Below are 24,988 nucleotides of genomic sequence, written 5' to 3'. Positions count from 1 at the left end.
GAAACAAGTAACCCACACTGAGATCATTGTTGTTCTCCAATTATGAGCATAAAGAAGTAGGAAGGCCATAGTACTAGCTCCACTCCAATTACAATGCACATTCAACTGTTGGTTTCTTCCCTTTCTCTTAGAGGTAGAATTTTACTCACAAATCTCTGGAGTTTTTATGCAGATGATTGTAACATATATTCATTCTATCACCAATATGGTTTAAAGAATAATAGAAAATGTCAATTAAATTATTCTTGGGTTATTTGTAAGTAACTACTTGTAAAATCACCTTTTGAGGGTCAGTAACATCATTTCCTACAGTTTAGACAAAACCAGACCTTTAAAATTCAGAAGGTAAATTCAAGCTAAAGATTCCTATGTGAAATAATTCCATAAAAGACAAATTTTAATGTATATGTTACCAAGGATCAACTCTCCAGACTTCATAATAAAGTGTAGATAGTTGCATGGACCTCTATTTGAAGTCCATCTTCCAAACAGATCCCAAGTAAGCAGGTTAAGGGCATAGGCTTAAATAAATCTACATTTTCTTTATATATGTCAAATTATTTTTTTAATATTTATTTTCAGCCTACCCCTCTTATATTCCCATGGAAGGAGCTGAGTATATTTAATATTAGGAGCACATCCAGAAGCCTTTGAGGAGGGGGATGGCTCTTCATATTCATGAAGCTTGCATACTTCTGTTGGTCATCCCTGGATTGGTCACCTCTGCCGCCATCAGTCATGAAGACTACCCTGCTGATGAAGGTGACCAGACCTCCAGTAATGACAATTTGATCTTTGATGATTATCGAGGGAAAGGGTGTGTGGATGACAGCGGCTTTGTATACAAGCTGGGAGAACGATTTTTCCCAGGGCATTCCAACTGTCCATGTGTCTGTGCTCTGGATGGACCTGTTTGCGACCAGCCAGAATGCCCTAAAATTCACCCAAAGTGTACTAAAGTGGAACACAATGGATGCTGTCCTGAGTGCAAAGAAGTGAAAAACTTTTGTGAATATCATGGGAAAAATTACAAAATCTTGGAGGAATTTAAGGTATGAGTTACCATCCATATTTATTGAATACTAACTTTTCACACCACATACTTAGTAGATTACTACATTAAAATTAAAGCTACAAAAACATTTTAATTTCTCTTTAATTTACAATGCTATTCTAGTTAGCGTAAGAACCACTGTAGTCAACAAAGGCCATTGGTTTATGGATCAATACCTAAAGGGTTTCACAACAATCCTTTCCTTCTGAAGTATTTGTGGTATGCTAACATCTATTTTTCACCCTTAATAATTTTTATGTGTTATTACAGAATATATTTTTGATAGGAACACTTTAAACTGTATGAGATTTTTGTGTCTGTCTCTTATTAGCCTAGCTTTTGCCTGGAACTATCTGTTCAGTGTGTGGAAATACAAGTGCAATAGAGACAAAATTCTGATCTGTGGTCTTCATGTTAAGAACATGCATTGGACCTACTTGTTGTAGTGCTTGGTCCCCATTCTGTTCTCTGATCATTAGCTTGCTTTTTTTGTTTTACTTATAAGACTCCAGAGAGGACTGAAATTTTATCACAGTTCATTGTAAAAGTAGTAAAAAAAAGATATTTTTCAGCCTCCATGCTATTTCTTGACTTTTATTTTATGCTTGTATCTTATTTTCAAGGAACTTGGAGCTCATTTTTATCTCTTTTTAGAGTTTCTTTTCTCCAATGGCCAGTTTTAATTAGTTTTCTTTACAAGCTAGATCTGAGCCCTGAGGTATAGATTAATACATCAAATTACCCCACTTAAATGTAATGGCAGTTTGTGCCTTTGAGTGTCTGTCATACTGATGACTTGATATAAAAGATTTTAATTTCATCCAACCAAGTTTAGTGACAAAGCATTCAGAACCTTATAGGATGGCACTAAAAAGAAGATACAGTTATTTTTCAGTGTGACTGTTTATGTTTGAGAGGAGAATGCTCAGTTATTAGCACTGACCAAACTCCTCCACAAGAGCCAAATGGTGGAAGAAGTCAACGTGTGGAAAAAAAGATTTTAATTGGCAATAATCAGAGCATTTGGTATATTAGCATTTTATTGCATTCAGTTCATTCTAGATTATGGGCATAAACCAGTTCTAATTTACCCAAGGATACCCAGTCATTCTACCTAGATCCCCAAAGACCTGAGGGGAGTTTTAAAGATAATTATCATATTCAACTATCTTACACATAAATGTTATTCTAGACTTTTGTCTTTTATGTATTATAATACTTTGTTGCACAATATTTAGGAGAGGGCTAGAAGTCTAGTAAAATTACCATTATTGACATCTAATAGTTTAGGGTGTAGTACATTTATTAATGACTTATTTGTCTCTAAAATATTGGATACACTTTAACATTGGCAAAAGCAGGTTTATAATTGTGTTTATGAGAAACAGTTTATCCCTGTATTAATTAATTAATGTATTATTATTACTAATCTACTTTTGCCCACCCTGTATGTTCCTGTTATAGTCATTATATAACTCACTGATGTACTCTTTTCCACCTGACTTGCTATGCCATGAAATTTTTAACTGTAATTTCAAAATAAATGCCACTTTTCCACAATAAGTTAAAGATTATCTAGGGCAACTTCTTAACAATGAGGATCTGAGACCAAGAAAGTTTGTTACTTGTCAAAAATTGTCAAGTTATTTACTGGTTTCTAAGTTCTGCCATACTAACAATACAATCTACATAACCTCTCAAAGCACGTTGGCTCGAGAGCCAAATAGACCTGGATTCCAGTCCCAAATACATCACTCAGAAGTAAGACTTTGGAAAGAATCCTTAAACTTCTTTTTAAGCCAGAGTGGCATTGGCTATAAAATGACCATCATAATAATTACTTCTCTTGGGAGGAGACATTGGAAAGATTGAGTGAGATAATTTATGTGAAGTTAGCAGACTTGTGATGACTAGTACAAAATAGATATTGAATAAACGGTGTTCCTAGTCTTCTACATGCTAATGTCCAGGGATTTACTCTGAAGTTGTAAATTCCTCTATGTCTTCACCTATGTTTTATCATGGAAGACCAACTTTAAAAGTCATTCAATCGGAAGAATTCCAATACCTTTTTTAAAATTTTCTACTTATCAATGTGAACTATATACACCTAAGTAATGGCCATAATCTGTCATCTTGATTTTCTTTGAATTCAGCTTGCAAGAGACAAGTAGCTAATTTTTAAACATGTATGAAACTTTCACATAATGGTCTTGGCATGTTATTAAAGAGGTTATACTATGATATATGTTTACATATAATATATTCATCTAACAAGCATTTATTGGACTGTTTAGTATATAGGATACTATAGATGGACTTACATTGGAAAGTAAGATATTTAGAAGACAAAATCTCTACTCACTAGAAAGGCTTGGACAATGTGAAGACAGATGGAGTGGGGGTGGGGTGTAGGGAGTAGTCTAAAGTATATGAGTGTAAAGCTCAGCACCAAGAAATGTGGTGTCAGAAGCTTATCAACATGCTGTGAGGTTTGGTCAGCAAACTTTCTTTTTCTTCAGGATGGTCAAATTTCAGCCTGTTTTTAAAGAAGTAATTGAAATTGATCTGGGGAGATTAAAATTCCAAAGAGGAAACTACTTGAGAAAAATCAGACTGGGGTGAATAAAATCTGCAAAGAGATGAAGGAGATAGGGATAAAAAGCAGGTGCATCTTACAAAAATCCTACTAGAACAAGAGAGGTACATTTGTACATGTGTTTTGGACAGTGGAAAGACAAACCTGAATACTGGGCCAAAATGTTTAGATTCAGTCTAAAGAAAAACAAGGAATAAAATACATGTTTATGTGCATAGAAATGACCTAGTTAAATGTTTTTTTTAACAAGATTACCTTGTAGCCAGAAATAGAACTGAGTAAGAAGTGAAGATAAATTAATGGCTGGGGAGGTAAGGCTGTTGCACAAAACAAAGAATGAGCTGACCAGCATGCATAAGGACACAAACATTCATGAGAGTGTTCAGGATAAGAATCTAAATTCCCTAGTACAGTGTAGATTCAACTCATCAACCTCTCCAAGTATCTCTAATTCTCAGTGACTTCTCTTCCCTGTTTGCTTGCACATGCTCTCCCACACTTGCTTGCACATGCTCTCCCACACACTTTATGCACCCTTGCATAAACCCTACAAGACTACTTCAAAACTCCATTTAAATCTCATCTTCCTGGTTGGTGTCGCTCAGTGGATTGAGTCCCAGCCTGAGAATCAAAGGGTCGCCAGTTCAATTCCCAGTCAGAGCACAGGCCTGGGTTGCAGGCCATGTCTCCAGTAGGGGGTGCACAAGAGGAAACCATACATTGATGTTTCTCTCCCTCTCTCCCTCCCTTCCTCTGTCTCTGAAAATAAATAAATAAAATCTTAAAAAAAAATCTCAACTGGAAAGCCCTCTCTGATTGTCCTACTGCAGTACCCTGGGCTGGGTCTCACTCTTCTACTGTATCATCTCACTGCAAGCTGTGCACACCAAGAACTATATCCATAGCTAGGCACCGTTAAGACCTTTATGTGTATTAAAATGCATTTCATTTCATAACATCAGTATGAGGATTATACTTTCATTAGACCTGTTTTACTGATAAAACCGAAGCATCAAAGTGAAAGTAGATTGTCCAGCACCATAGAGCTCTAAAATAAATGAACTAGGATTCAAACCCAAGCAGCCGGATTGCAGAATCTAGGCTCTTCACCACCTCTGCTGCCTTTATCACACTACAATAATATAATTTGACACCATCTGTCTCTCCTGCTAGACAGTGAACCCATTAAGCCTAGGGACAGTATTTTTTTCTCTCACAACTCCAGCACTGCAGGAATTCAATATGTTTTTGGTGAATGACATAATGAGTCAGATGATAAGTGAACCCATTGAATAAAGCAGTTAATTAGAGTTTCTTTAAAATGTATTAGAGTGACACATAAACAGAAACTGTTCTAATTAGCTAAAAGAAGCACTCAAAGTCCAGATAAACAGTACACTTTGGACCCCTAAAGATGACACACCTTTTCACAGAGCACCTTTTTCTGTCTTGTGACTTTCTACGTAGCTCCCTACCCCTTCCTGACCAAGGCTCACCTTGGACTCTGTCTCCCTCCCAGTGCTACCTTGACCACCCAGTGTTTTAGTTGCACTGTCTGCTGTCTCACTCTATACAGTTGCACAGCATATGTCCCTCCTTCAATCTCTTCTGATCACCAAAGTCAAATGTAAATTGAGCCACATGTGTCACTTGATAAGAAGAATAATGTTATAAAGGTTGAATTTTTTCCACATAACTGATGAAAGCTTTGAAAATGAATTTCTCTCTACTCTTTTTGAAAACTCTAAATTTCCCAGTGTTCTAGTGATGTTGTATTAAGATAAAGGTCATTGTAGGTTCTCTCATCTTTCTCTTATGTGTACCCAGGCAAAAAGACACTGGACCTACCTTTGAGAAAATAAGGAATATAAACAATAAATTACAATAGCATTTTCTATAAAAATATTGATTGGAAATGTAGGCTCTGTCAGATTTGCTTCTGTGCTTAACTATCTTCTGCTGAGTTTCCCAAAGGCAGAAATAATTGCTTATTTTGCTCAGTATTTTTATAACTCTCACTCAGCTAGAATTAGCCATTTTGGATGTTTTTTATACTTTAAAACTTGTACTGATTCAGTTTTAGGTCAGACACTGAAGGTTATACTATATGCAGCTGGAAGAGATAGTTCAGGTTTGCATTGCCTGTCTCAGTTCAGCGTGATTTTGTCAAGTCAAAATCTTGTGCTTGTAATTCAGGATTTGGATTTGCCAAAGATCTTTCTTTCTCTTCAGGCACTGACCTTTGCCCTTTTCCCAATGCAAGTCAAAGACAGTAAATCAGCTTTTTGATTTTTATTTTTAAAAGGTTCAGTGTGATTTTTTTTCTCTTTCCTCACACAATATGTTTGTCTTGTTTAAAGTAAACATATTTTCATGTTGTAGTAAACTGACTAGTTTGGGCTCTGAATTTTGCATTTAATATTTAAGTTTTGAGGAATGAAGAAAGGAGGACAGAATTAGTCACTTGGAGTATTGTCCCAAGTCATCACGCCCATAAAACTCTTGATGCCCATTAAGGTTTAGAATTGACTTGCTCTCGAATGGGTACCTTTTCAGGAAGGCAGATTCTCCAGCTTTTTCATTAATCTGTGCTCCATCATTAATGTCCACTATTGTAACATTAAATCTGTAGAAGTGTTTAAGCAGAAAAGATTTGTGCATTTTGGTTTGAGAAATTTGATATCTCTTTTAACTTTAACATGATGAAAGAATGGAAGGCAGCATGTTCTGATAGCTAAGGACCAAACATGTGAAAGAACAGGGGGAAGTGAAGGCTGTAAAGAAATCTCAGTTGAGGGGACAAATAGTTAACACCTCACAGAAACAGAATTGACTGCACCCGACCTACTCACCCACACATCACTGGGCCAGCCTATGAAAGGCGCAGAAAGTACGGTGTCTGTGCTAGGCAGAGGGGTACAGTGCATCTTTCTAGAGGTGTGAAGGTTGTATTTATTTTAAAACCAAAAGAAATGGGTGGATCTTGAGTATATAGGTGATATTTTTAAACTTTTTAAATATTTTTTCCTAAGAGGGGGTTCACAAGTTATGGACAAATGGTTAATGGAGTTACCAGAGACATCTGTAAGATTCCATCTACAGAAAGTCCTAGAAAACATAATTTCTTATGATAAGAATCATTTAGAATCTTTGTTGAGAGATTTAGAAGACTAATTCTACAGTTGCTCACTCTGCAAAGTAGCTTTTTGTATTGCAGAGCATGTTGTGGTTTTCAACATTAACATTGCCTTTGAGTAAATTCAGAATGGATTCTCCTTTCAAATTTATACAAAATAACATAGATTAAGTAATTTTAATCAGTGATGACTGCTGCTCACCTGAGCTTCAGCCCCAGCACATAAAATAAACAGGCTCAGAGTGAATATTCTCAATGGGATATTCCCATCTTTGTAAATAACTAGGGAACTTCTACTTAATATGTAATACTCACTAACCAATAGCAGAGATAAGAAGTCAATTTTGTTAAAACTTAAATTTAGAAAGTTCCTTGCACCCTTTCTCAATGTTTTTATATTGTGCTTACTTGGCATTTTTAATTCTATAAAATGACCCTAAATCTAAGAAATAGATCAGATTTTTACAATATTTTTTCAAACACTCAAATGGCAATTTAGGAATGGTTTTCTTCATTTAACACTTTTTAAAATGAGGGAGTAAGTATAGGTGACTTCCAAAATAATCCTGGAAGTGGTGAAATTGTCTGTTTCCAGTCAAAAAAAAAAGGTCTCTTGCTATAAATTTTAGGAAAATTGATGGTCAGTCGGCCCTTTGGTTAGTTACACATAGAAAGAGTTTTTCATTCTCACCCACTGATATTTATTGCTGTCCTTCGTATTGCAAGCTGCTGCTGCTAATGATGGCAACTGTGTGATAAGAACGACGACAAGGATTTGTGACTGGGCTTCTGCGCCCTGTGTACATGGGGCAAATCGGTGTTTGATTTGCAGCCGCAGCTGAGATTTGTGGGGCTTGTCACTGTTAGTGACTATCTCAGACTTGAGGCCAGCCTTCAGCCTCTCACAGACTCTGCTGCCCATCCCGTACTGCCTTCCAATGGGGTAAGACGGTAAAACCGAAAAGGGAGTGACCCAGTAGTCCCCCCTTCCAAACTTTAACTCCACTTGTATGAGGTTTCGCATGTTTTACAAATTTGCCTATTTTTAACTGTGGCTTTAATCTCCAAAATACATAATTGGTCAACAGTATGATATTAACAAGCATAATTGTTTCTATTACCTACTTATTATTTCATAAACGTGGTCTACATATTTTATGCAAAGTTTGTAGAGAAATCCACATCATCTAAATTGAGATTGTTGTATACATGCATTGAAGCGTGCGTGTGTATTAAATCTGAGGAAACTGGAATGTTTTTACTTCACAAAAATCTTACTTTAAGATTAGACAAATCTTTTGTTTCTACTTCTCCTTATTTGCCCTGACCGTGTTTTTGTTTCATTTTGTTTTCCTATCGCTTGATTTATACATCAGGCAGTGTTTTATAAAGGACAGCACAGGAAAAACTTATTGGTTTATTTTTAGTTGTAGTTCGCCAAGCTTTTGAGGAAGAGCTTGAAAGAAATTACTAAGAGGCGTTTTGAAGTGATCAGTGAGTTTGCTTATCCAAGAGATCTTTCTCAAACAATAGCCATTGTTAATTGGGAACTGGCTTATTTTACAGTCTATAATTTGTACTTTTATCATCACTATTGATTAACATCAGTAATTTCAGCCTAACACACCTCCATTGTTGATTTCCTTGCCTCTAGCCTGCCTTTTAGCACGTCACAATAAAGCCATCTTTGCAAGGACTTAGTGACACCATGAAAAGAATGAATGAAGTACAAAAGGGAGGAGCAAACTCATTTACCTCCTGAAAAAGTTTCCAGATAATATTTTATGGCTATATACATTTTTCTAGGGTGGATAAAAGTTCACTGAACACAACTCTTATCTTTCCCCTATTATGTCACATGATTGTAAACAAAACTTAATTTTAATCTGTCTAGCTATAGGGTAACACTACAATGTCATCATACGTGGCTTATGAAGAATAAATATATTGGGAATTTTAAAATGATAGTGTTGCACATTGATTTATAATGAAATTCTAACTGCATAAAGGGTTTTATTTAATATTACATAGATGGGTTTTTAAAATCCTTTTGCCGTAATAGTGATGTTTGACCACCATTGTTAGTTCTTAGAACAGGACTGGGTTTCTAATGTCGAGTGTATATAAATTCTATATATAAAAGGCAAGGATCAAGGTCTGTTTTTCATAGTGTAGGTTCTTCATATTTGTAAAAGTAGACTACAGGATTTTAGTTATGGAAAAAACTTTAAAATTATTTTGTCTAACTCCTTGATTTCACAAATGAAAAACACAAGGCCAAGAGAAAGAGTGAGCGCACCACCATGACATAGCTCGTAATTGGCAAAGGTAATGCTAATACATTGTTTTCCTGTGGCCTTTTTTTCTACATCTTACTACCTTTAGGTATAGCAGAAAAATGCTCCTTATTTGCATCTTTCTTTCTAATAAGTATGTTGGAGGCAAAGATTTATTTCAGCCAATTGTCTATAGAAATGTGATATCAGGACCTGTCACCATGACAACACAGAGTTACAAGTATACAAGAACAATAAAATATTGGCATATCTACAGTCAATCTGACACAGTCTCCTTTTTGCAAAGTCTATTTAAAGTTTGCAAAGGCTGTGATAAAAAGGGGGGTGTGTCTAAAAATGAAAAATTCTGTAATTAAACAGTATAGGCCAAAATAAAACAAAAATAGATTAGATTAAACCTTACCTATTTATTTTCACTGAGGCTGTACTAGGAAGTAACAAAGGAACTAAATTTGCTATACATTTGCAAGGAACTAAATTGCCATGCATTGGGTGATTTTAGGAACAGAGGACTGAAATCTCCCACCCCTCACTTCATGGCAAGGATGGAGTGTGCAAAATGGATGGGGTAGGTAAATATATCTAGTTACATGGCATTAGAACAGAGGCATATCCTTAAACTGGCATATTGTCAGTATCAACTAAGGCAGGAATATTGCAAAAACTCACAGGCCTTGATCTCTCTCTTTTTAATTGCAATCAAAATGATTTAAATGTGTACTTTCCTAAAGTTTCCCAAATTAGCCTAATGGTCAGCTGGATTTGGGAATGGCTGCTGAAATGTAACTTTTTTTACACTGTCTTCTAGGGAGCACTACCACCCTGTGAGATTCTTAGAAAGGATTTTGATTTTTTTTGTCATGGTCAAGTACATTTGAGAAATGATGATTCCTTTAACATCTATTGGAAATGTGCAGAGCACATTAACATACTGACAGTGCTTCAACGATTTCAGAAGGTTTGTTTGAGAGTCAGTATGTACAGTTCAACAGCGAAGAGCTCAACTGTGTGATTGAAAACTGCAGTTAGAGTGGGCTCTACCACCTACCCACCAGCCAAGTGACTGAGGCAAATGTTACTTTTCCTCAGTGTACACATCTCTAAAGTAGAGATAACAGGAAAACTTGGCATGCAAAAAGAGATTCATAAAAGCTATGTGACATTTTTACTATTATTACTACTAAACTGAATTTAACCCAGTATTTCACAAATTTAATAAAATACTTTTTTTGCAGAATTTCTATTAACATTTTAAAATGAATAATACTCCAATGAAACACAGTTTATCTTAAATCATTAGCAAGATATTTCTTAATCTTTTATTTCCTTGACTCTTCTGGGCAGTTAATGATAAAACATCTTTATGTCTCCATTTATCCTCTACTGTCTGGTTATTTTTAAAGTTCTCAAAATTGCATCTAATATGATTATTTATGGTAATTTACTAATTTTTGTTACATAAAACAATTTAATTGGAAAATTACTTACTTAAAATTATAATGACAATGATGCCAGTCACATATAATCAAAAAGCTAAGATAGGGGTCAGCATATTATGAGCCATTAGCCAAATCCACCTCACTGTCTATTTTGGTATGTAGAATTTTACTGGAAAGCAGTGATGCTTAATCATTTCTGTCTATGGTGTCTTTCAGGATAGAATGCAGAGTTCAGGAGCTGCCCAAGTAACCCTATGACCCACATGGGTCAAAAATATTTACTATCTGGCCCTCTATAGAAAAAGTTAGCTGGCTGGCGTAGCTCAGTGGATTGAGCGCGGGCTGCAAACCAAAGTGTCGCAGGTTCGATTCCTAGTCAGGGTACATGCCTGGGTTGCAGGCTATGACCCCCAGCAACCGCACATTGATGTCTCTCTCTCTCTCTTTCTCCCTCCCTTCCCTCTCTAAAAATAAATAAATAAAATCTTAAAAAAAAAAGAAAAAGTTAGCTGACTTCTAATCTGTGATCCAATTCTTCTTCCCTTTCCACATCCCTCAAATTGTTCTGTCATCAGATCTTTCTCACCTGCATTCTTGAAGGTTACAAATTCTTTGTGTATTAACAAATATAGGACTTACTTCACTTGTGGAAGGGATCTCTCTTCAGACATGTAAATTTTAAAAGGCATCTAGATTTCCCTATTTTGAATGTGCTATGTACATACTTAACAGTACATGTGCTTCGTCACAACTCTTTACATGCTGGTTTCCAAGGAGTACAATTTTGCTCTTGGATGTATAACAATTTGCATAGATATATAATAATTTATATATTATATAAATATAATATTGATAATTTCCTAAATATATGCATTATTATATATTAACAATAACTTTCTACTTATGAGAATCCTCAAATGAAATAGATAAGCAAAGATAATTAAATTTCTATTATTTTTATAACCGTTGTGCTCTCTTTTAATGGTATGACAAGTCAAGTAGGTCTTTTTAATATCACATAGTAGATTTCCTATTACATCAGTAAGTAAAAATATACATACTGTCTGCCAACTTAGATATTCAGTCCATTACTACATCTTTTAAAGTCACCTTACCTAATCCATAGTGCAATTTTATTGTGTCTCATTTTACTAAAGATCTCTTACATGTGGAGAAGTGGTAGGTCTTGTGGGGGTGTGCCAAAATATATGACAAAAGTCAGAGCCGCCAGGTGCTCCCAGTCTATGGAAAGGAATAACACAAATACCACCCACCAATGCCAGTGTCCTGTAATGACTGCTGTAGGAACTCCTCCAAAGAAAGGAGTAATTCATTCTGAAGGATGGTATCTTAAGAGTATGGATTTCAGTGCACTGAAAGCATTTTAGACAAAAATAAGAAATTTTGCAAAAGTAAATGCAAAGCACGTGCAAAGAAAAGTGAATTAACCCGCATGGCCAGAACATAGGGTATAGACTGGACAAAAGGTGAGAGGTAAGAGTGACTGTGTGAACACCCAACCGAGGAGCTTGGACCAAAGTCTGGGATAAGTAGAGAGTCACCGAAGGGCTTGGATCACGAAGTAACACAACAAGATCGAAACAAGTAATTGTTGACAACTTTATGATATATTTTGCACCAGTGTTCACTCATTGAATTATTTAGTTCTAAGACATATTTATTCTCATTTTATAAGTGAGAAGGAAGGGCTGCTTACTCTAACTCTAGTACTCCATTACACCTGACTAGCTGCCATAAGTTCACTATGGACATTATGCAAGATGTGGCGAAGATGGCTTGTCTTACATTTCAGCATGTACATGTCCTCTATTCCGGAATACCTGTTCAATTATAACTCATATTTCACATTAAGTCTCAAATCTTTCTGACGGAATTGTAGTACATTGCTAACATGAGGAAAATTCTTTCCCTGCTCCACATTGTGCAGGGCTCAATTTGTCTCATTTTAAAAACTCCCATAGCCATAAGGAAGCAAGACACTAAAGAAGCAAATTCCCATCAATTAGAACAGAAAAACTTGCCTTCTGAATGCAGTGAGAATTGACTAGGAATATCTTCTGCAATTTTTTATTTTTTCAGTTCCTATATTAGTGAAATACAAATTTAAAACAACAAACATGGACCTTGATATAATAATTTTTGAGACTTAGAAATTCCACGCTCAACTGTAAAATCTTCCAGTAGTTGTGGTTTTTCTTTATAGTGAGAAAAGAACCACAGCTATCTGGAACTGCACTTATTTTTTACTGCCTATTAGTTATAGTTCCCTTTCCTAAATATGACAGGGAAAGAGGACAATCACAGAGAACTTTCCTTTCAAAAGCAAGACTTTAGGACATTCACAATGAAACTAGAAGGCACTTAGATCAAGATTCCAAAAACGTGAGCTCAAGTTATCCTGTTTAAAAAAATCTGTTTTTAGCACAAATCTGATTAAAGATTGATGTTTCATCTTTGTAAATATGAATCTAATTATCTACAAATGGTGCCCCATGTCATTTTCAGGCTAACTGTGATCTGGTGCAAACACTGCTCTGTTTTAGAGATGAAACCCAGATTGTTTTCAAAACTCAAACAATATATTCTTTGCAAATTCAATACTTCGAATTATCCATAAGAAAATGATTAGGCCACCATTTAATAAAAATACCATATTTTCCATGTATAATACACTTTTTTGCCCAATTTTTTTAGGGAAAAATAAGGATGTGCTGTTATACCTGGGTAGTACTAATGTGAATTACATATGGGAATTAGTACTAAAATGTGGGTGCACATTATACATGGCAAAATATGGTAATTTATGACATCTAAAACTTCCTTGAGAAATACATGACCACTGATAATATACAAAGGGAAATAAAAGAAACCCTGGTCAAGCTGAAAGCTGTGATGAAGATAATAGTCATTTAACCAATGTGACATAGTTTAAAAATTCCTTTTAGTTTCGTAAGAAGCACGTGAGAAAATGAGTGCCCTATTATTAGGATGTTATTATTACCTCCATTGAACAAATGTGGAAACCCAGGTTCCAAGTGATCTGTCCAAGGTAAAACAACAGTGTTTGACAGCAGGACTGGAGATTCACACGCACTTATTGCCCACGGCCACGTTCTATGGGCACAGCACCACCAACCCTTATACGTGGTTTCAATGTTGTGCTTGCATCTGCTATACCTCGCATACCAGTGCCCACTAAAGTTGAAAGGTTGATCAAGAAATTAGTCAAGATTTTAAAAATTAAAATAGACTTTTATCTTATTGCCCATAAGCCATCTCAATATATTTTGTGGAATGGGGTAAGCTGTAAGTTAAGTAAGCATCAAATAATGAAGTCTAAAATTTGGTAGAAAATTGCTGTTTGGACTTAACGCTGAATATTAATACATTTTCATATTAGCTGTTATAAATCACTTAAGTTTATTAACTGTTAATTACTCCCTCTTTAAAACATATCAAAGAACATTACCAGCAAATGGAAAGTGAAAAAAAGATTTCAACTTTTGGAAAATCTGTGCCCAGAAAAATACTGAGATAGTGGCAAAGAGGGTCTTAAGTAACAATCTGATTGGCACTCCCAATACCAATGGTTTGGTTTTCCCAGGCCTATAACTCCTATCTCTCCTAGACAATGAAAAACCCTGAATTTGGTGTCACCACGTAAGGCTAGCTAGCTGAGTTATGGCCCTCTCTCTTTTCTATTATCTCTTCCTTTTAATGTTTCCAATAGAATAGGACTGGCATGTTTATCTCTTACATAATTCTTTCAGGTTGTAGAATTCTAATTGATGATGTATTCCCTCCCACACACACACATGGACTCGTTTTAAAAGATGACTAGCTTTTTAGGTGGTATCAACAATCTATCCTTTCCAGCATCAACAGTAAAGCTTTGAAGTTACACTATGACTCACTTTTCCACTTCTGCATAAATGGCTGAAAAGGGAGCATCTCTACAATGGAGACATACAGGCCTTACTGAAAACACTCAGTTCATTGTCCTCAAAGTCAACTGTCAATCCAGCTTATCAGTGAAGGACGAAGGGCTGGAAGGGCTGCTGCTTTTCTAAGTTATTTCATAAACATAGGTGTGATACTTTATACACATCTTTATCTTGAATCCTTTAGCCTTTGTCTATTCTATTGGGTTCTCCTAAGATCCTAGAGACTAAAAAAACATCACTTTTTCCCTGTTAAATGCAAACTGATGTTTCCTTGATAAGTGTACTTGCCTACTTTAAAAAATGCATGTGATTGTAACTAAAGAAAGATAGGTTTGCCTACATTCTCCTTATCTATGTTTTCTGTATGCTATTCTTCATATTTCAGAAAGAGCTGCATTTTATTGTCATGAGACTCCTTGAAAATATTCAGAAAAAAATTGGTTAAATAGGCCATCAGTTTATCAGAATAATCAGTATATAATTATAGAGTTTTCTGCCCATAAAAATATGTCAAAGTTTATAAATACATTTTTCAGAAAAACACTGCTAGGAAAACAAAATAGGCCATTAATATAATGTCAGTGTTGTGTTACAACTATAATGAAGAATTTTTAAGAACAAGGGGACTTTTTTTATACTTTGTAATTAATCATTTTATATTGGGCATTTTATCAACTGTTTTGCAATATTCTTAAGTTTTACATTAGCTTGGAGTAATTGCAGACAAAAATAGAAAGATTAACTCCAATAATCCTGTCTTCCATTATAAAGCACCATCAATTATTTTTATTAAAAAATCATTTGTTTTAAAACATTAAAAATTATTTTTATAGCTATCTCCATTTCATTATTGTCTTTTAGATTGTCATTTATTGAGGGCAAGCTAGATATGTTGTTCATCTTGGTTTACCTTATATACATTATCACATATATAATATACACCTAATAAATATGCTGAATAAATAATGTTAAAAATTTATTTTATTTCTGAATTTTGGTTTATTACTTACCTAATTTATCATATCTACATAGGCAAAGCTGTGTGCACTTTTTACAATCACTTGGCAAAATGTTTGTATTTATAACAAACATGAAGTGCTTTTTAACAGACACCTAAAAATAATATTCCAGAATGTATTACCAAAAAATCTTCCCAGAAAAAGTCAGAATAACCACTACTTAACTTGTTACTCAAATGATAACCAGCATATACATTTGCTGACCAGCTGAGATGGTTATAAAAAAATCATATATCTGATTTTGTATTTGCTTCTGCAATATTAAAATTATTAAAGAAGTTCCAGCTCTGTGTTCATAATCTGATGACTTACAACCTCAGTATTTGAAGTATACCCCAATCAATAGGGCAGATCACTGAAGAGGTCACCACAATCCCATTAGACATAGGACACTAAGGAGCATCTTAATCAGTAATGTGATGGGTCTTCTTTCACATGATGGTGAATTCTGGTTAAAGCCCATTGGATGCATTGATTATTGGGTGACACCACTCGCATGCAAATCACTGGCTACAAGAGTGGCAGTGGATGCTAAATACCCTTGTACTCTATAATTTAATGTATATTTTAATGAAGTGAACAGTGAGATTCCTGACAGGCATCAGCAACTTTGAAATAGTGTCTTCCAAATTTCTCATACAGTTTGAAAGTAATGAGATTTGTTTCATAAAGTGATGAAATTTATGCCATAAATTATCTCTAAAAGAAGAGTGCTTCTTAAAGCAGTATATTTTCCTTGGTAGGAATCAGATTTTAGAGTTGTTTAAGGGGAGCTTTTGCAAACGCAATCAGAGCTATCTTCTTTTTGATAATTTTTGTCAATTATCAAAGAAATAGAGCACATGACATCCAAAATATAGTATCGTATGGTGAGAAGAAGAGTCATTGAAACCAATAGTGTGCTAACTTGGCACTTAAAATATGTCCTGTCCGTTCAGGTCTTCCTCCCTCCAGACTTCAACACTGTGAGGGGGGAACCAAAAAACCTTGAATTTACATATAAAATGTTATATATTTATGTTTACATGTTTACATCTTCATTCACCTTCAAAGTACTCTTCATTTGATATAATATGCCTATCAAGACTTTTTTCCACTGCTCAAAAACAGTTTTTGAACTTGTTAATTTTAATTTGATGACTTTTAGTCCTTTTGCTGTTTTTGTTTTGTTTTGTTTTGTTTCACCTCTTCCACATAGGAAAAATATTTCCTTTTTGAGGACTTTTTTCATTTGGGGAAACAAAAGTTGTTGAGGGCAAGATCAGGTGAATAGGGAGGATGGGGCATGGGGGTCATGCCATGTTTTGGCCAAAAACTGTGGAACATTCAGCATGGAGTGGGAGAGTATGCTCATAAAGCACCCATCATGAAATGGGCAAACACGTTGAAAGAGTCTTCAAAAAAAATTTACTGAAGCTGGACACAACCTCTCACAACAATGCCAGCTGGTACAATGATACAGATAAGTTTCTAGAATGCTCATTTAGTGGCATAAGCCTGTATTATAAGGAGCCTGCCCTCTGGAAGATAATTCCAGTGTTTTGGGTGTCTCCCCTCCTATTCACAGAAGGCTTTCTAGAAATTAAGTTTTGTTTCTCAGAATATTCAGAATGTGTTTTGTTAGGCTTTGTACATTAACCTGTCCTTTAGGAAAGGGGACATGTTTAAAATCAGGGCTTTTTCCTAAAATAATATACTGAAATAATATTCATAAGCAACCATTAAATTTGACACACATTATAAAATAAGACTAGCTTTTGTCAGACTCTCTAGCAATTCCACTGTATCCTTGCCCTAAATTTAGTTATCATGGCATTTTCTAGTGCAGTAAAAGTCTGCAATCATGTGCTAGATAGTCTAGTCAATGGAGTGCTTGAAGATTGACTTACCTTGTGATCCACACAATAGATATTATGAATTTCAAATTACCTTTAGAGAGTGAGTTTATGTTCATTGCCATAATAGTGAAACTGAAATAGTCATTTCCTGTCTCCTAGTCAGAAACCTGTTCCCCTAATGTGCCCTTGAACACAGATGAAGCTGCCCAGAGGTGTGGCTTCACAAGTAAGAAAACATAAACCCTGCATAAATGATTATGCATATGTTAATAATTTTTTGACTATCATGTGCTAAGATATCTTCTTGGTGCTGAGAATATAGCAATGACCAACATACCATAGAAGAAGTTTATAATCCCTAGAGAAAGCAGATGAGAATAGAGTGGAAACAAATTATAAGATAATTTCATGAACCGACTAGGGCTCTGAGTGGACACCATGACGGAAGGAGATGACGGAAGGATCATCAGGCAGACCTCCCCAGAGAGCGGGCATCTGAGCTGACATCTAAGTGATGAGGCTTCAGGAAAGTAAAATAGGTTTGTTGCTTTTCTTTTTCTGACTGAATTTTAATGGTCATTTCAACCATTCACAATTATTCTTTATATAGGGGCCTCTAATAATTTTTAGTGTGTTTCTATCATGACAAATTCTATTAGTTCATAAATCCCCTCCCACCAAGCTGAGTCTTATAAAACTTCTTCACAAACTTTATCTGCAATCAGGTTACACTCTGAACAAGAGAAATAACTTATTTATTCTTTTAAACAGTCTTAGGGTTCCAGTTTTATACTTTTTGAATTTTTTTTAGAAAGCCATCACTAAGTATGCAATAATGATGATGGTTATAATATTCCTTACATATTTCTATGTGCTTCACGATAACTCTGTGAAGGTGGTAATACTGTTATTCTAATTGTATAGATTAAGAAACTAAAGCATAGAAAGGTCATGCAATTTCCCCAAGATTTCCAGCTAGTAAGTAAAGTATTATGGTTATCAAGAACTTCCTTTTAACCACGACACCACAACCACCCAAATAAAGCCCAGTAAGTGAAACATTTGTTCTATTTTTTCTAATTATGGTTCCTAAACTTGTATGAATATTGTTATCTTAAACTTCACCAATTAAAAGAGTAAACTGAACGCTAATATGACCCTTGCCATTGGGAGGTTTGAATTTATCTAATGAATCTTACACTGTTACTACTTCCTCCTGGACACTCTATGAGCAATGCCAACAGCAGTTACCGCAGAAATATTGACGTAGGGATGAAACATCCAGGCTTTCCCCAGGTATGGATACAGAATACCAAATAAATGTGCATTTCTATAAACATTTGGAAAATTACATATAGCCAATCTATCATAACATGTTCTAATAATCCTGTGTTGACTGTTAGCTTCCAAATCTCACTAAAACATATTTGACAATTTTTCAGGAGTTAATCAGTTATTCAGTAATTAAGTTACTGGTTTTCATTCTACTCTTCTTATTTCACAACATCACAGAGCATTCTTTTGTTTCCATGATTCTGGTAGCTCTCCTCCAATTCTCCAAAAATCTTCAAAAATCACGGACAGGGACATTGGGATTTCAGCTTTAAGGTCTTTAGAAGTTAACCAGTTTGAAAATGAAATGAATTGCTGTGTTTCCCTTCTAATACTAAGGAAGAAAATTTGGATTCTAGTCACCTAAACCAATATTTAAGAAAGATTCTCCTTTTACTCATATAGAGCAGGAAAATCTCCCTTTGGAATTTGGGGGCAGCTGGGACAACATTTGGATTTGCCATACAAATGTATTCAGTGATAGCAGGAGCTACAGATAAAATGCAAAGTTTCTGCTTAAACAGGGTCCCACATTAGATATTCAAAACACTAAGTGGGAGTGGTAGGGATTTGTAAGAGACATGTGCTCAATCATTGAGTACATATAGTAACAAATTAATTTAACCTCTAAACCTGATTTCAATCAAGATTTATGTAAAGGTATATATATATATAGTGAATGTTACTTTATTTTCCAAAGCTTTCAAAAAACTAAAATATTCTTTGACATTTCTTAGAAAAAGACTTTCCAAGTATAAAATTTTAGGATGGTGTCATTTAATCATCTTACCAAATCTCCAGCTGACTAGAGCCATGTACTAGACATAATTCACAGGTTCCTCTACAAAAAGCGTCAGAGTGATTTTTTTTCCCAAGTACTTATTTCAGTGTCCTCTGTTCCTCTAAGGAGAATCTTACTGCTTAATCTTAGGTTTACAGGGACATTTTCAGATCTAATCTACAGTTTTCATACTGAAGAGCCTGATAAGAGGAAATCTGTAAGCAACTCAATGCTTAAGATGTAAAGATTAATTCAAAGCACCAAACCTTCCAGCATTTTACACTGTTTGGCGGAAAGGATTTTTAAACTCTGAACCTAATGTCAAAGTAGCACCCTGTCCACTCCTAGGAATCTTCTCAACATTTAAGGAATGTGTTTTCACAGGTGCAGGGAAAATGAGGGCAGTGAGGGAAGTCACACGGGGCAGGGAAACAATGGTGTTCAAACTGGTGAGCTTATGAAAGGGGATGGCAAGAGACAGAAGGGGCTGTAATGGGAGACCAGTGGGTTAAATAGATGGACTGTAAAAGGGGAAGGAGAGAGGCACACAGAGGCTTAAAATGAAAAGAAATAGATGGAGACAGAGACATTGTTTGGAAAAAAATGAATGAAAAGAAGAAATAACATGTTTCAAACAAGAGATTGTGGGCCAGGAAGGGACATGGGAATATGGTGTATGAATAAAGCCCATGGCTGCAGTGACATTTTTATTTTTCTAATTTATGTTTCTGTTTATTCAAATAGGCATAAAAATATAAACAGACGTACTTTTCCCAGGAAGCCTTGCAGCCTTAGTTCTTACTCAGAGTATTTCTAGGGATACCAGTACACACGCATCCAGCCTCCACTGACTTCTGTCAGATGCTCCCCGGTCTTTACTGGACCAGGATTGGTCACTGCTTTTCCCAGATATGCCCACATGTAGCTGCCAGGTTCCAAGGCTTGAACAGGCCAGGTTCCTGGAACATTTGCCTCATGCAACCTAACTTCAGCCTACTACAATTTTCTACCAACTCACATTAGCAGAAGGTCAAAAATCTCTGGCTCCATAATAATCTATGCACTTATTACCCTAGTTAGTGAAATCTCCTTCTTAGCAAGAAATATCCATCCTCTGTAAAGCAATTATTTAGTTGTTAATGGCTGTTCCTGAGGAGCTTGCCTGTGTGAAGAAGTGTACAAATTGCTGAAAAATAAAACACTCAGATGGGAGCGCACAGACTAGCGATTCTTGCTATTATGTGGCAGTGCAGTATCGCGGTTAGGCCACTGAGATGGGAATCCTGTCTCTGCCCCTTACTGCCTGCCTGTGGTGCCTGGAGAAGCCACCAGACCTCTCTCAGCCTATATCCTCAGCTGTAAGATGGAGAAATAACAAATCTTCCTTCAAACAGTATAATTACCCAGTAGTTAATAATGTTCAAAAACATTGGAATTGGGATAATATTCTTCATCAGTCTGTGCTAGGGATCTAATTGCCCAACAGATCTTTCTCAAAGACCACAATTACTTTGAGGTCCACATTTTGCATGGGAACATTTAGGGGGGCCTTTGGGATTTTTAATGCCAGAATCAGTCCATTGGAATTGCCCAGATCAGCCCACCCCGACCCCTTCAGCAAGAAGGGAACCAGCCAGAAAAAATGGTCACAGCTGTGCAAGGGCAGGGTGTGGAAGCCGTGATAACAGCGGCTGATTTTTCTCTCATATTAGCAGGAATGCAGGCCAAGTCCTAGCTATACTTTTAGAAGGCTGTGCAAACTACTGCTTTGTTCTTAACCAAGGAAACAGGACACCTCCTGGCAGTTTTTCTTGGGGATGTAAGATGCCACAATGGAACAGTATAGCAGCAAGAATTTCCATCTGTCACAAGGCTTCCTCATTAAACATTCCCTCTGTCAAATAATGTGCTTGTGGTATCAAAGCTTTCCCTTCATGTACTGAGATTATTTAGTAGAGGAGCTTTAGGAAAATCCCTGCGCTTGGCACAATACAATAAATTCTGCAATACTTAACACAAATCGTCACATGGTAAGAGCTTAACTCTACCCTACAACAGACTCATTAGCCATGTTAAAAAAAATAGCAATACTTTTTCCCACAGATTCTATGGCTACTTCTCTTGTTCCTACCAAATTTGAAAGTAAAGTAATTAATTGAAAGCTAGATTACCATTCTTCAAGCAGAGACCAAATATAAAATTAAAAATAATTAGTTGAAAGACTTCCACCCCCACAGGGTTCCTGAGTCCAGGAGCACTGATATTATCCAAATTTTCAGATTTATGAAGAAACAAGAGCTGACAGTGGTTATGGAGAGTAGCCACTAAGACAAAGGCAGAGGGCCTTCACTAACACAATCCAAAAGGGAGCAAGGCAGAATTTTCTGGAAACAAATGGCTTGATTTGAGAAGTATAGACCTGTGTAACGTCCTAGACCTCCAGGTTGTCACTCCAGAATTCTAAACCTCTGTTTCATGGAAAAGGAGGGCTAGGACCTGTAAAGAATGTAAAAGTTACAGACTGGCCACTGCTTGCAATTATTTGTGGTGTAGGCAGTTACGAAAGGGAAACAAAATCCCAAACTCACTCTTGGTTGGTAAGTACTTGGAAGGCAAAAATTGCTTTCTGATTCCTTTCTTTTTTCTTTTTCAGTCACAATTTACATTCAATTTATTTTTTCCTTTAAATTACTTTTCAGTTCTATTTTCAGAGTCTTTGACTTTTAAAGAGTGACTTTTTAAGTCAATGGATGTTCAATTATTCATAAAAGCAAGCAGGCAAGATGCAAGATATTCCCAAAAGCTTTCAAGAGGCAGTACCTGGATGTCTGGATGCCAAATGCAATCTCCTCTAAAATTCATATTGAAAACATGCCATTTAAAGTCTAGGTTAGCTTGAAAAAGAAAGAGTTCATACAAAGGGTAAGAATGTCCACTTACCATTTTCTTGCTTCTCAGTAATTTTCTTAGGAAGAAAAATGGCAAATGGTACAAACTTATTTCCTATGTTCCAGGCTTGTTCCTCTTTACCAGAGGAAAGCAGAGCCATCAGCACATCTGGAAACTGACCCAGGAGGTGACATATTAGTTGTCCAAAAATTTGTTTGGAAAGTAGGAACGCAGACAGGGGAAGTCATATGTGAGGGCCCAGTTGCTCGTGGCAACCTGAGCCACACAGGGCAACCTACCGCCGCTTGAATGCCAAGGTTGCCTTCTTTTGGGGAGGAATGATCCTACACATGGTAAATGGAGTTCATACAGTAAAGCCAATATAAACACTAATGTTTTGTCTTCTGACAGCATATGAATGTGCAAGCATTGAGTTATAGGAGAAAAGGGGCTAATTTTAGATTTGTTCCTAGCCCTCTCCATGTGAATGGTGTCGCTGTGAGCCCAGCAATGAAGTTCACTGTGTTGTAGCAGACTGCGCAGTTCCTGAGTGTGTCAACCCAGTCTATGAACCAGAACAGTGTTGTCCCGTCTGCAAAAATGGTAAGACCATATTGCATTAGCTTTCAAAGAGGGGTTAGTGCAAAGTACAACTATTTCACCACTGCACACCATTCAGTACGAGAGCCTGTGGTTTTTCAAAATGGGCATGGCCCATTTATATTTTTACCCCACCCTAAAGTGAAAATAAACCAGCAATGGGTGAATCATGGATCTTTCCAATGGGGTACTAAATCTCTTGTAAGTTCACTTTGTTCAATGCCTATTATTTATTGTTGATTTATAAGAAGTATATTGGAAAGAATAAGTACCATCTTTTCATATTGACTGAATTCCTCTGTTGTGGAGGCTATGAGGCAGTTCACATCATTTCTAGTGCACAACCCAGAATCAAGAGGATCAATACCAGGTATTTTGCTTCTGGCATAGATATGACTTTAGGTTGAAAGTTATCAAATAAATACAAAATTGAATTATTAACACACTTGAGTTGAAGTAAGAAAGACTAGAAAGTTTAGGACTTTTATTCTAGGTTCTTACAGTGGAATCTTGCTCTCATAATAATTTTGCCAAAGAGAGGAATTTGTTTTATAAGATTATGGCCTTCTCTTTGGCTCTCATGGAACAAAGGGGTAGAAATGACTACAGTATGCCAAAGTCAAGGTGAGGCTGCAGCAAAGACAATGGGATGCCACAAATCCAGAACAGCATATCAACAAAGCCAATGTTATACTCTTCCTATGGGTCATATACTACCAGGAAATGAAGCTTTGCTAGATAACACTCTACCGATGACCCCTCTTTGCATTAATATCTGCTTGAAAAAGTGGTTCTAGCTCTTAATTAAGCTGAGGTCACTCTCATGCTAAATCCCTGTGCCCTTTTTTGAGTGAGTACTGCTCATCTTCATCTATTCCATTTTTGGGGCCCCTAAATTTGGCATGATGTTAGTTCACATACTAATCTTTTACTTGCAGAACTACAATTAGTGAAGAGGGGTATCAGGTTATTTAGTTAAAGAAAACTCAAAAGCAGCTCGGATTGTTTTAATAATTTTACAGTTTGGTGCCTTCCCAAAGGACTTCTAATGAACCCTATGACATTTTTCCCAGCACAGGTTTTAGTCTTTCTGATTACATAAACCCACGGAGGGGAATATTAGTCTGCCCCCCTGGCTCCTCCTTTTCTTGCCCCCCCCCCACACTGACCTGGGCCATGCTGGCCATCACTCTGACTTAGCATAGGGACATAAATATCCACTCAAAGTTCTAACCTAACTAATATAAACAAAGAAGTGAAATTTAAGACTTTACATTTTTAAAACGATTTTGGAGAAACTGGAAAAGATATAAGGGGAACCAAAGGATGATTTAGTGGTTGAAGAATAGGACCTATGAGGCCAGACTGAAGGAGTTAGCATAATTTGTCCTGGAGAAGAGAAGACTCAAGGGAAACCTAACTGTCATGAAGTATATGAATGGTTAGTCTAAAGTGGAAGGGGACCTGTTATTTTTCATTTTCTCCAAGGACAGAAGGAAGAAAAAATTAGCTGCCTAATCAATCTTGAAAATTAGGATTGACACGTCTTTGACTGAAGACTGTTATTTTTTTTTTTTCCTAGAAGCAACTGTCTAAATAGGTCCTTGAGGATCTTCTCTTCCCTAAGCGGCCCTGGTTGGCTTTGTTTCACATTTAGGGAAAACAAATTTATGCTCACGGTTAAAAACTCTTGTCTGGGCATACTCAGGATACTCACAGATTTAAAGCATTCAAGACCATATATTTATCATAGAGGTTTACACACGCCTGCCACATCATCCTCGCTACCTCACACCAAAGCCTACAATATATCCAGAGTTAATTTCTGTGTCAAATGTTAAATCAGCCACTACAAGCTAGTCATGCTTAATTTGATATCTCCCAAGATTATCCTATTTCTCTCCATCATGTGCCAAAGTAGGAATCTATCTTCAAATGAATCCCTCTTTGTACAACAACATATAATGAATGGGCTTCATTGTTTGATTAATTAGTTAGTTAATTAGTGACCCATTGGTATTCCTGAAGAACATACAGAG

At 36.1% G+C, this 24,988-nt stretch overlaps 1 protein-coding gene across 1 annotated transcript in view; it reads left to right on the top strand.

Moving 5' to 3' along the window:
• VWC2L (von Willebrand factor C domain containing 2 like) overlaps window positions 1-24,988 on the top strand; it is a 148,139-nt gene that overhangs the window by 2,123 nt on the left and 121,028 nt on the right. The window contains exons 2-3 of the mRNA XM_045855022.1: window positions 583-1,052; window positions 22,823-22,952. Of these exons, the coding sequence (XP_045710978.1) occupies window positions 663-1,052; window positions 22,823-22,952 (520 nt within the window). The 5' untranslated portion in view covers window positions 583-662. The remainder of the gene's footprint in view (window positions 1-582; window positions 1,053-22,822; window positions 22,953-24,988) is intronic.

The sequence above is a fragment of the Phyllostomus hastatus genome, unplaced genomic scaffold, assembly GCF_019186645.2.
Source record: "Phyllostomus hastatus isolate PE091 unplaced genomic scaffold, TTU_PhHast_1.1 phas_contig_137, whole genome shotgun sequence".
Lineage (NCBI taxonomy): Eukaryota > Metazoa > Chordata > Mammalia > Chiroptera > Phyllostomidae > Phyllostomus > Phyllostomus hastatus.
This window is presented reverse-complemented; position numbering and strand designations above follow the sequence as displayed.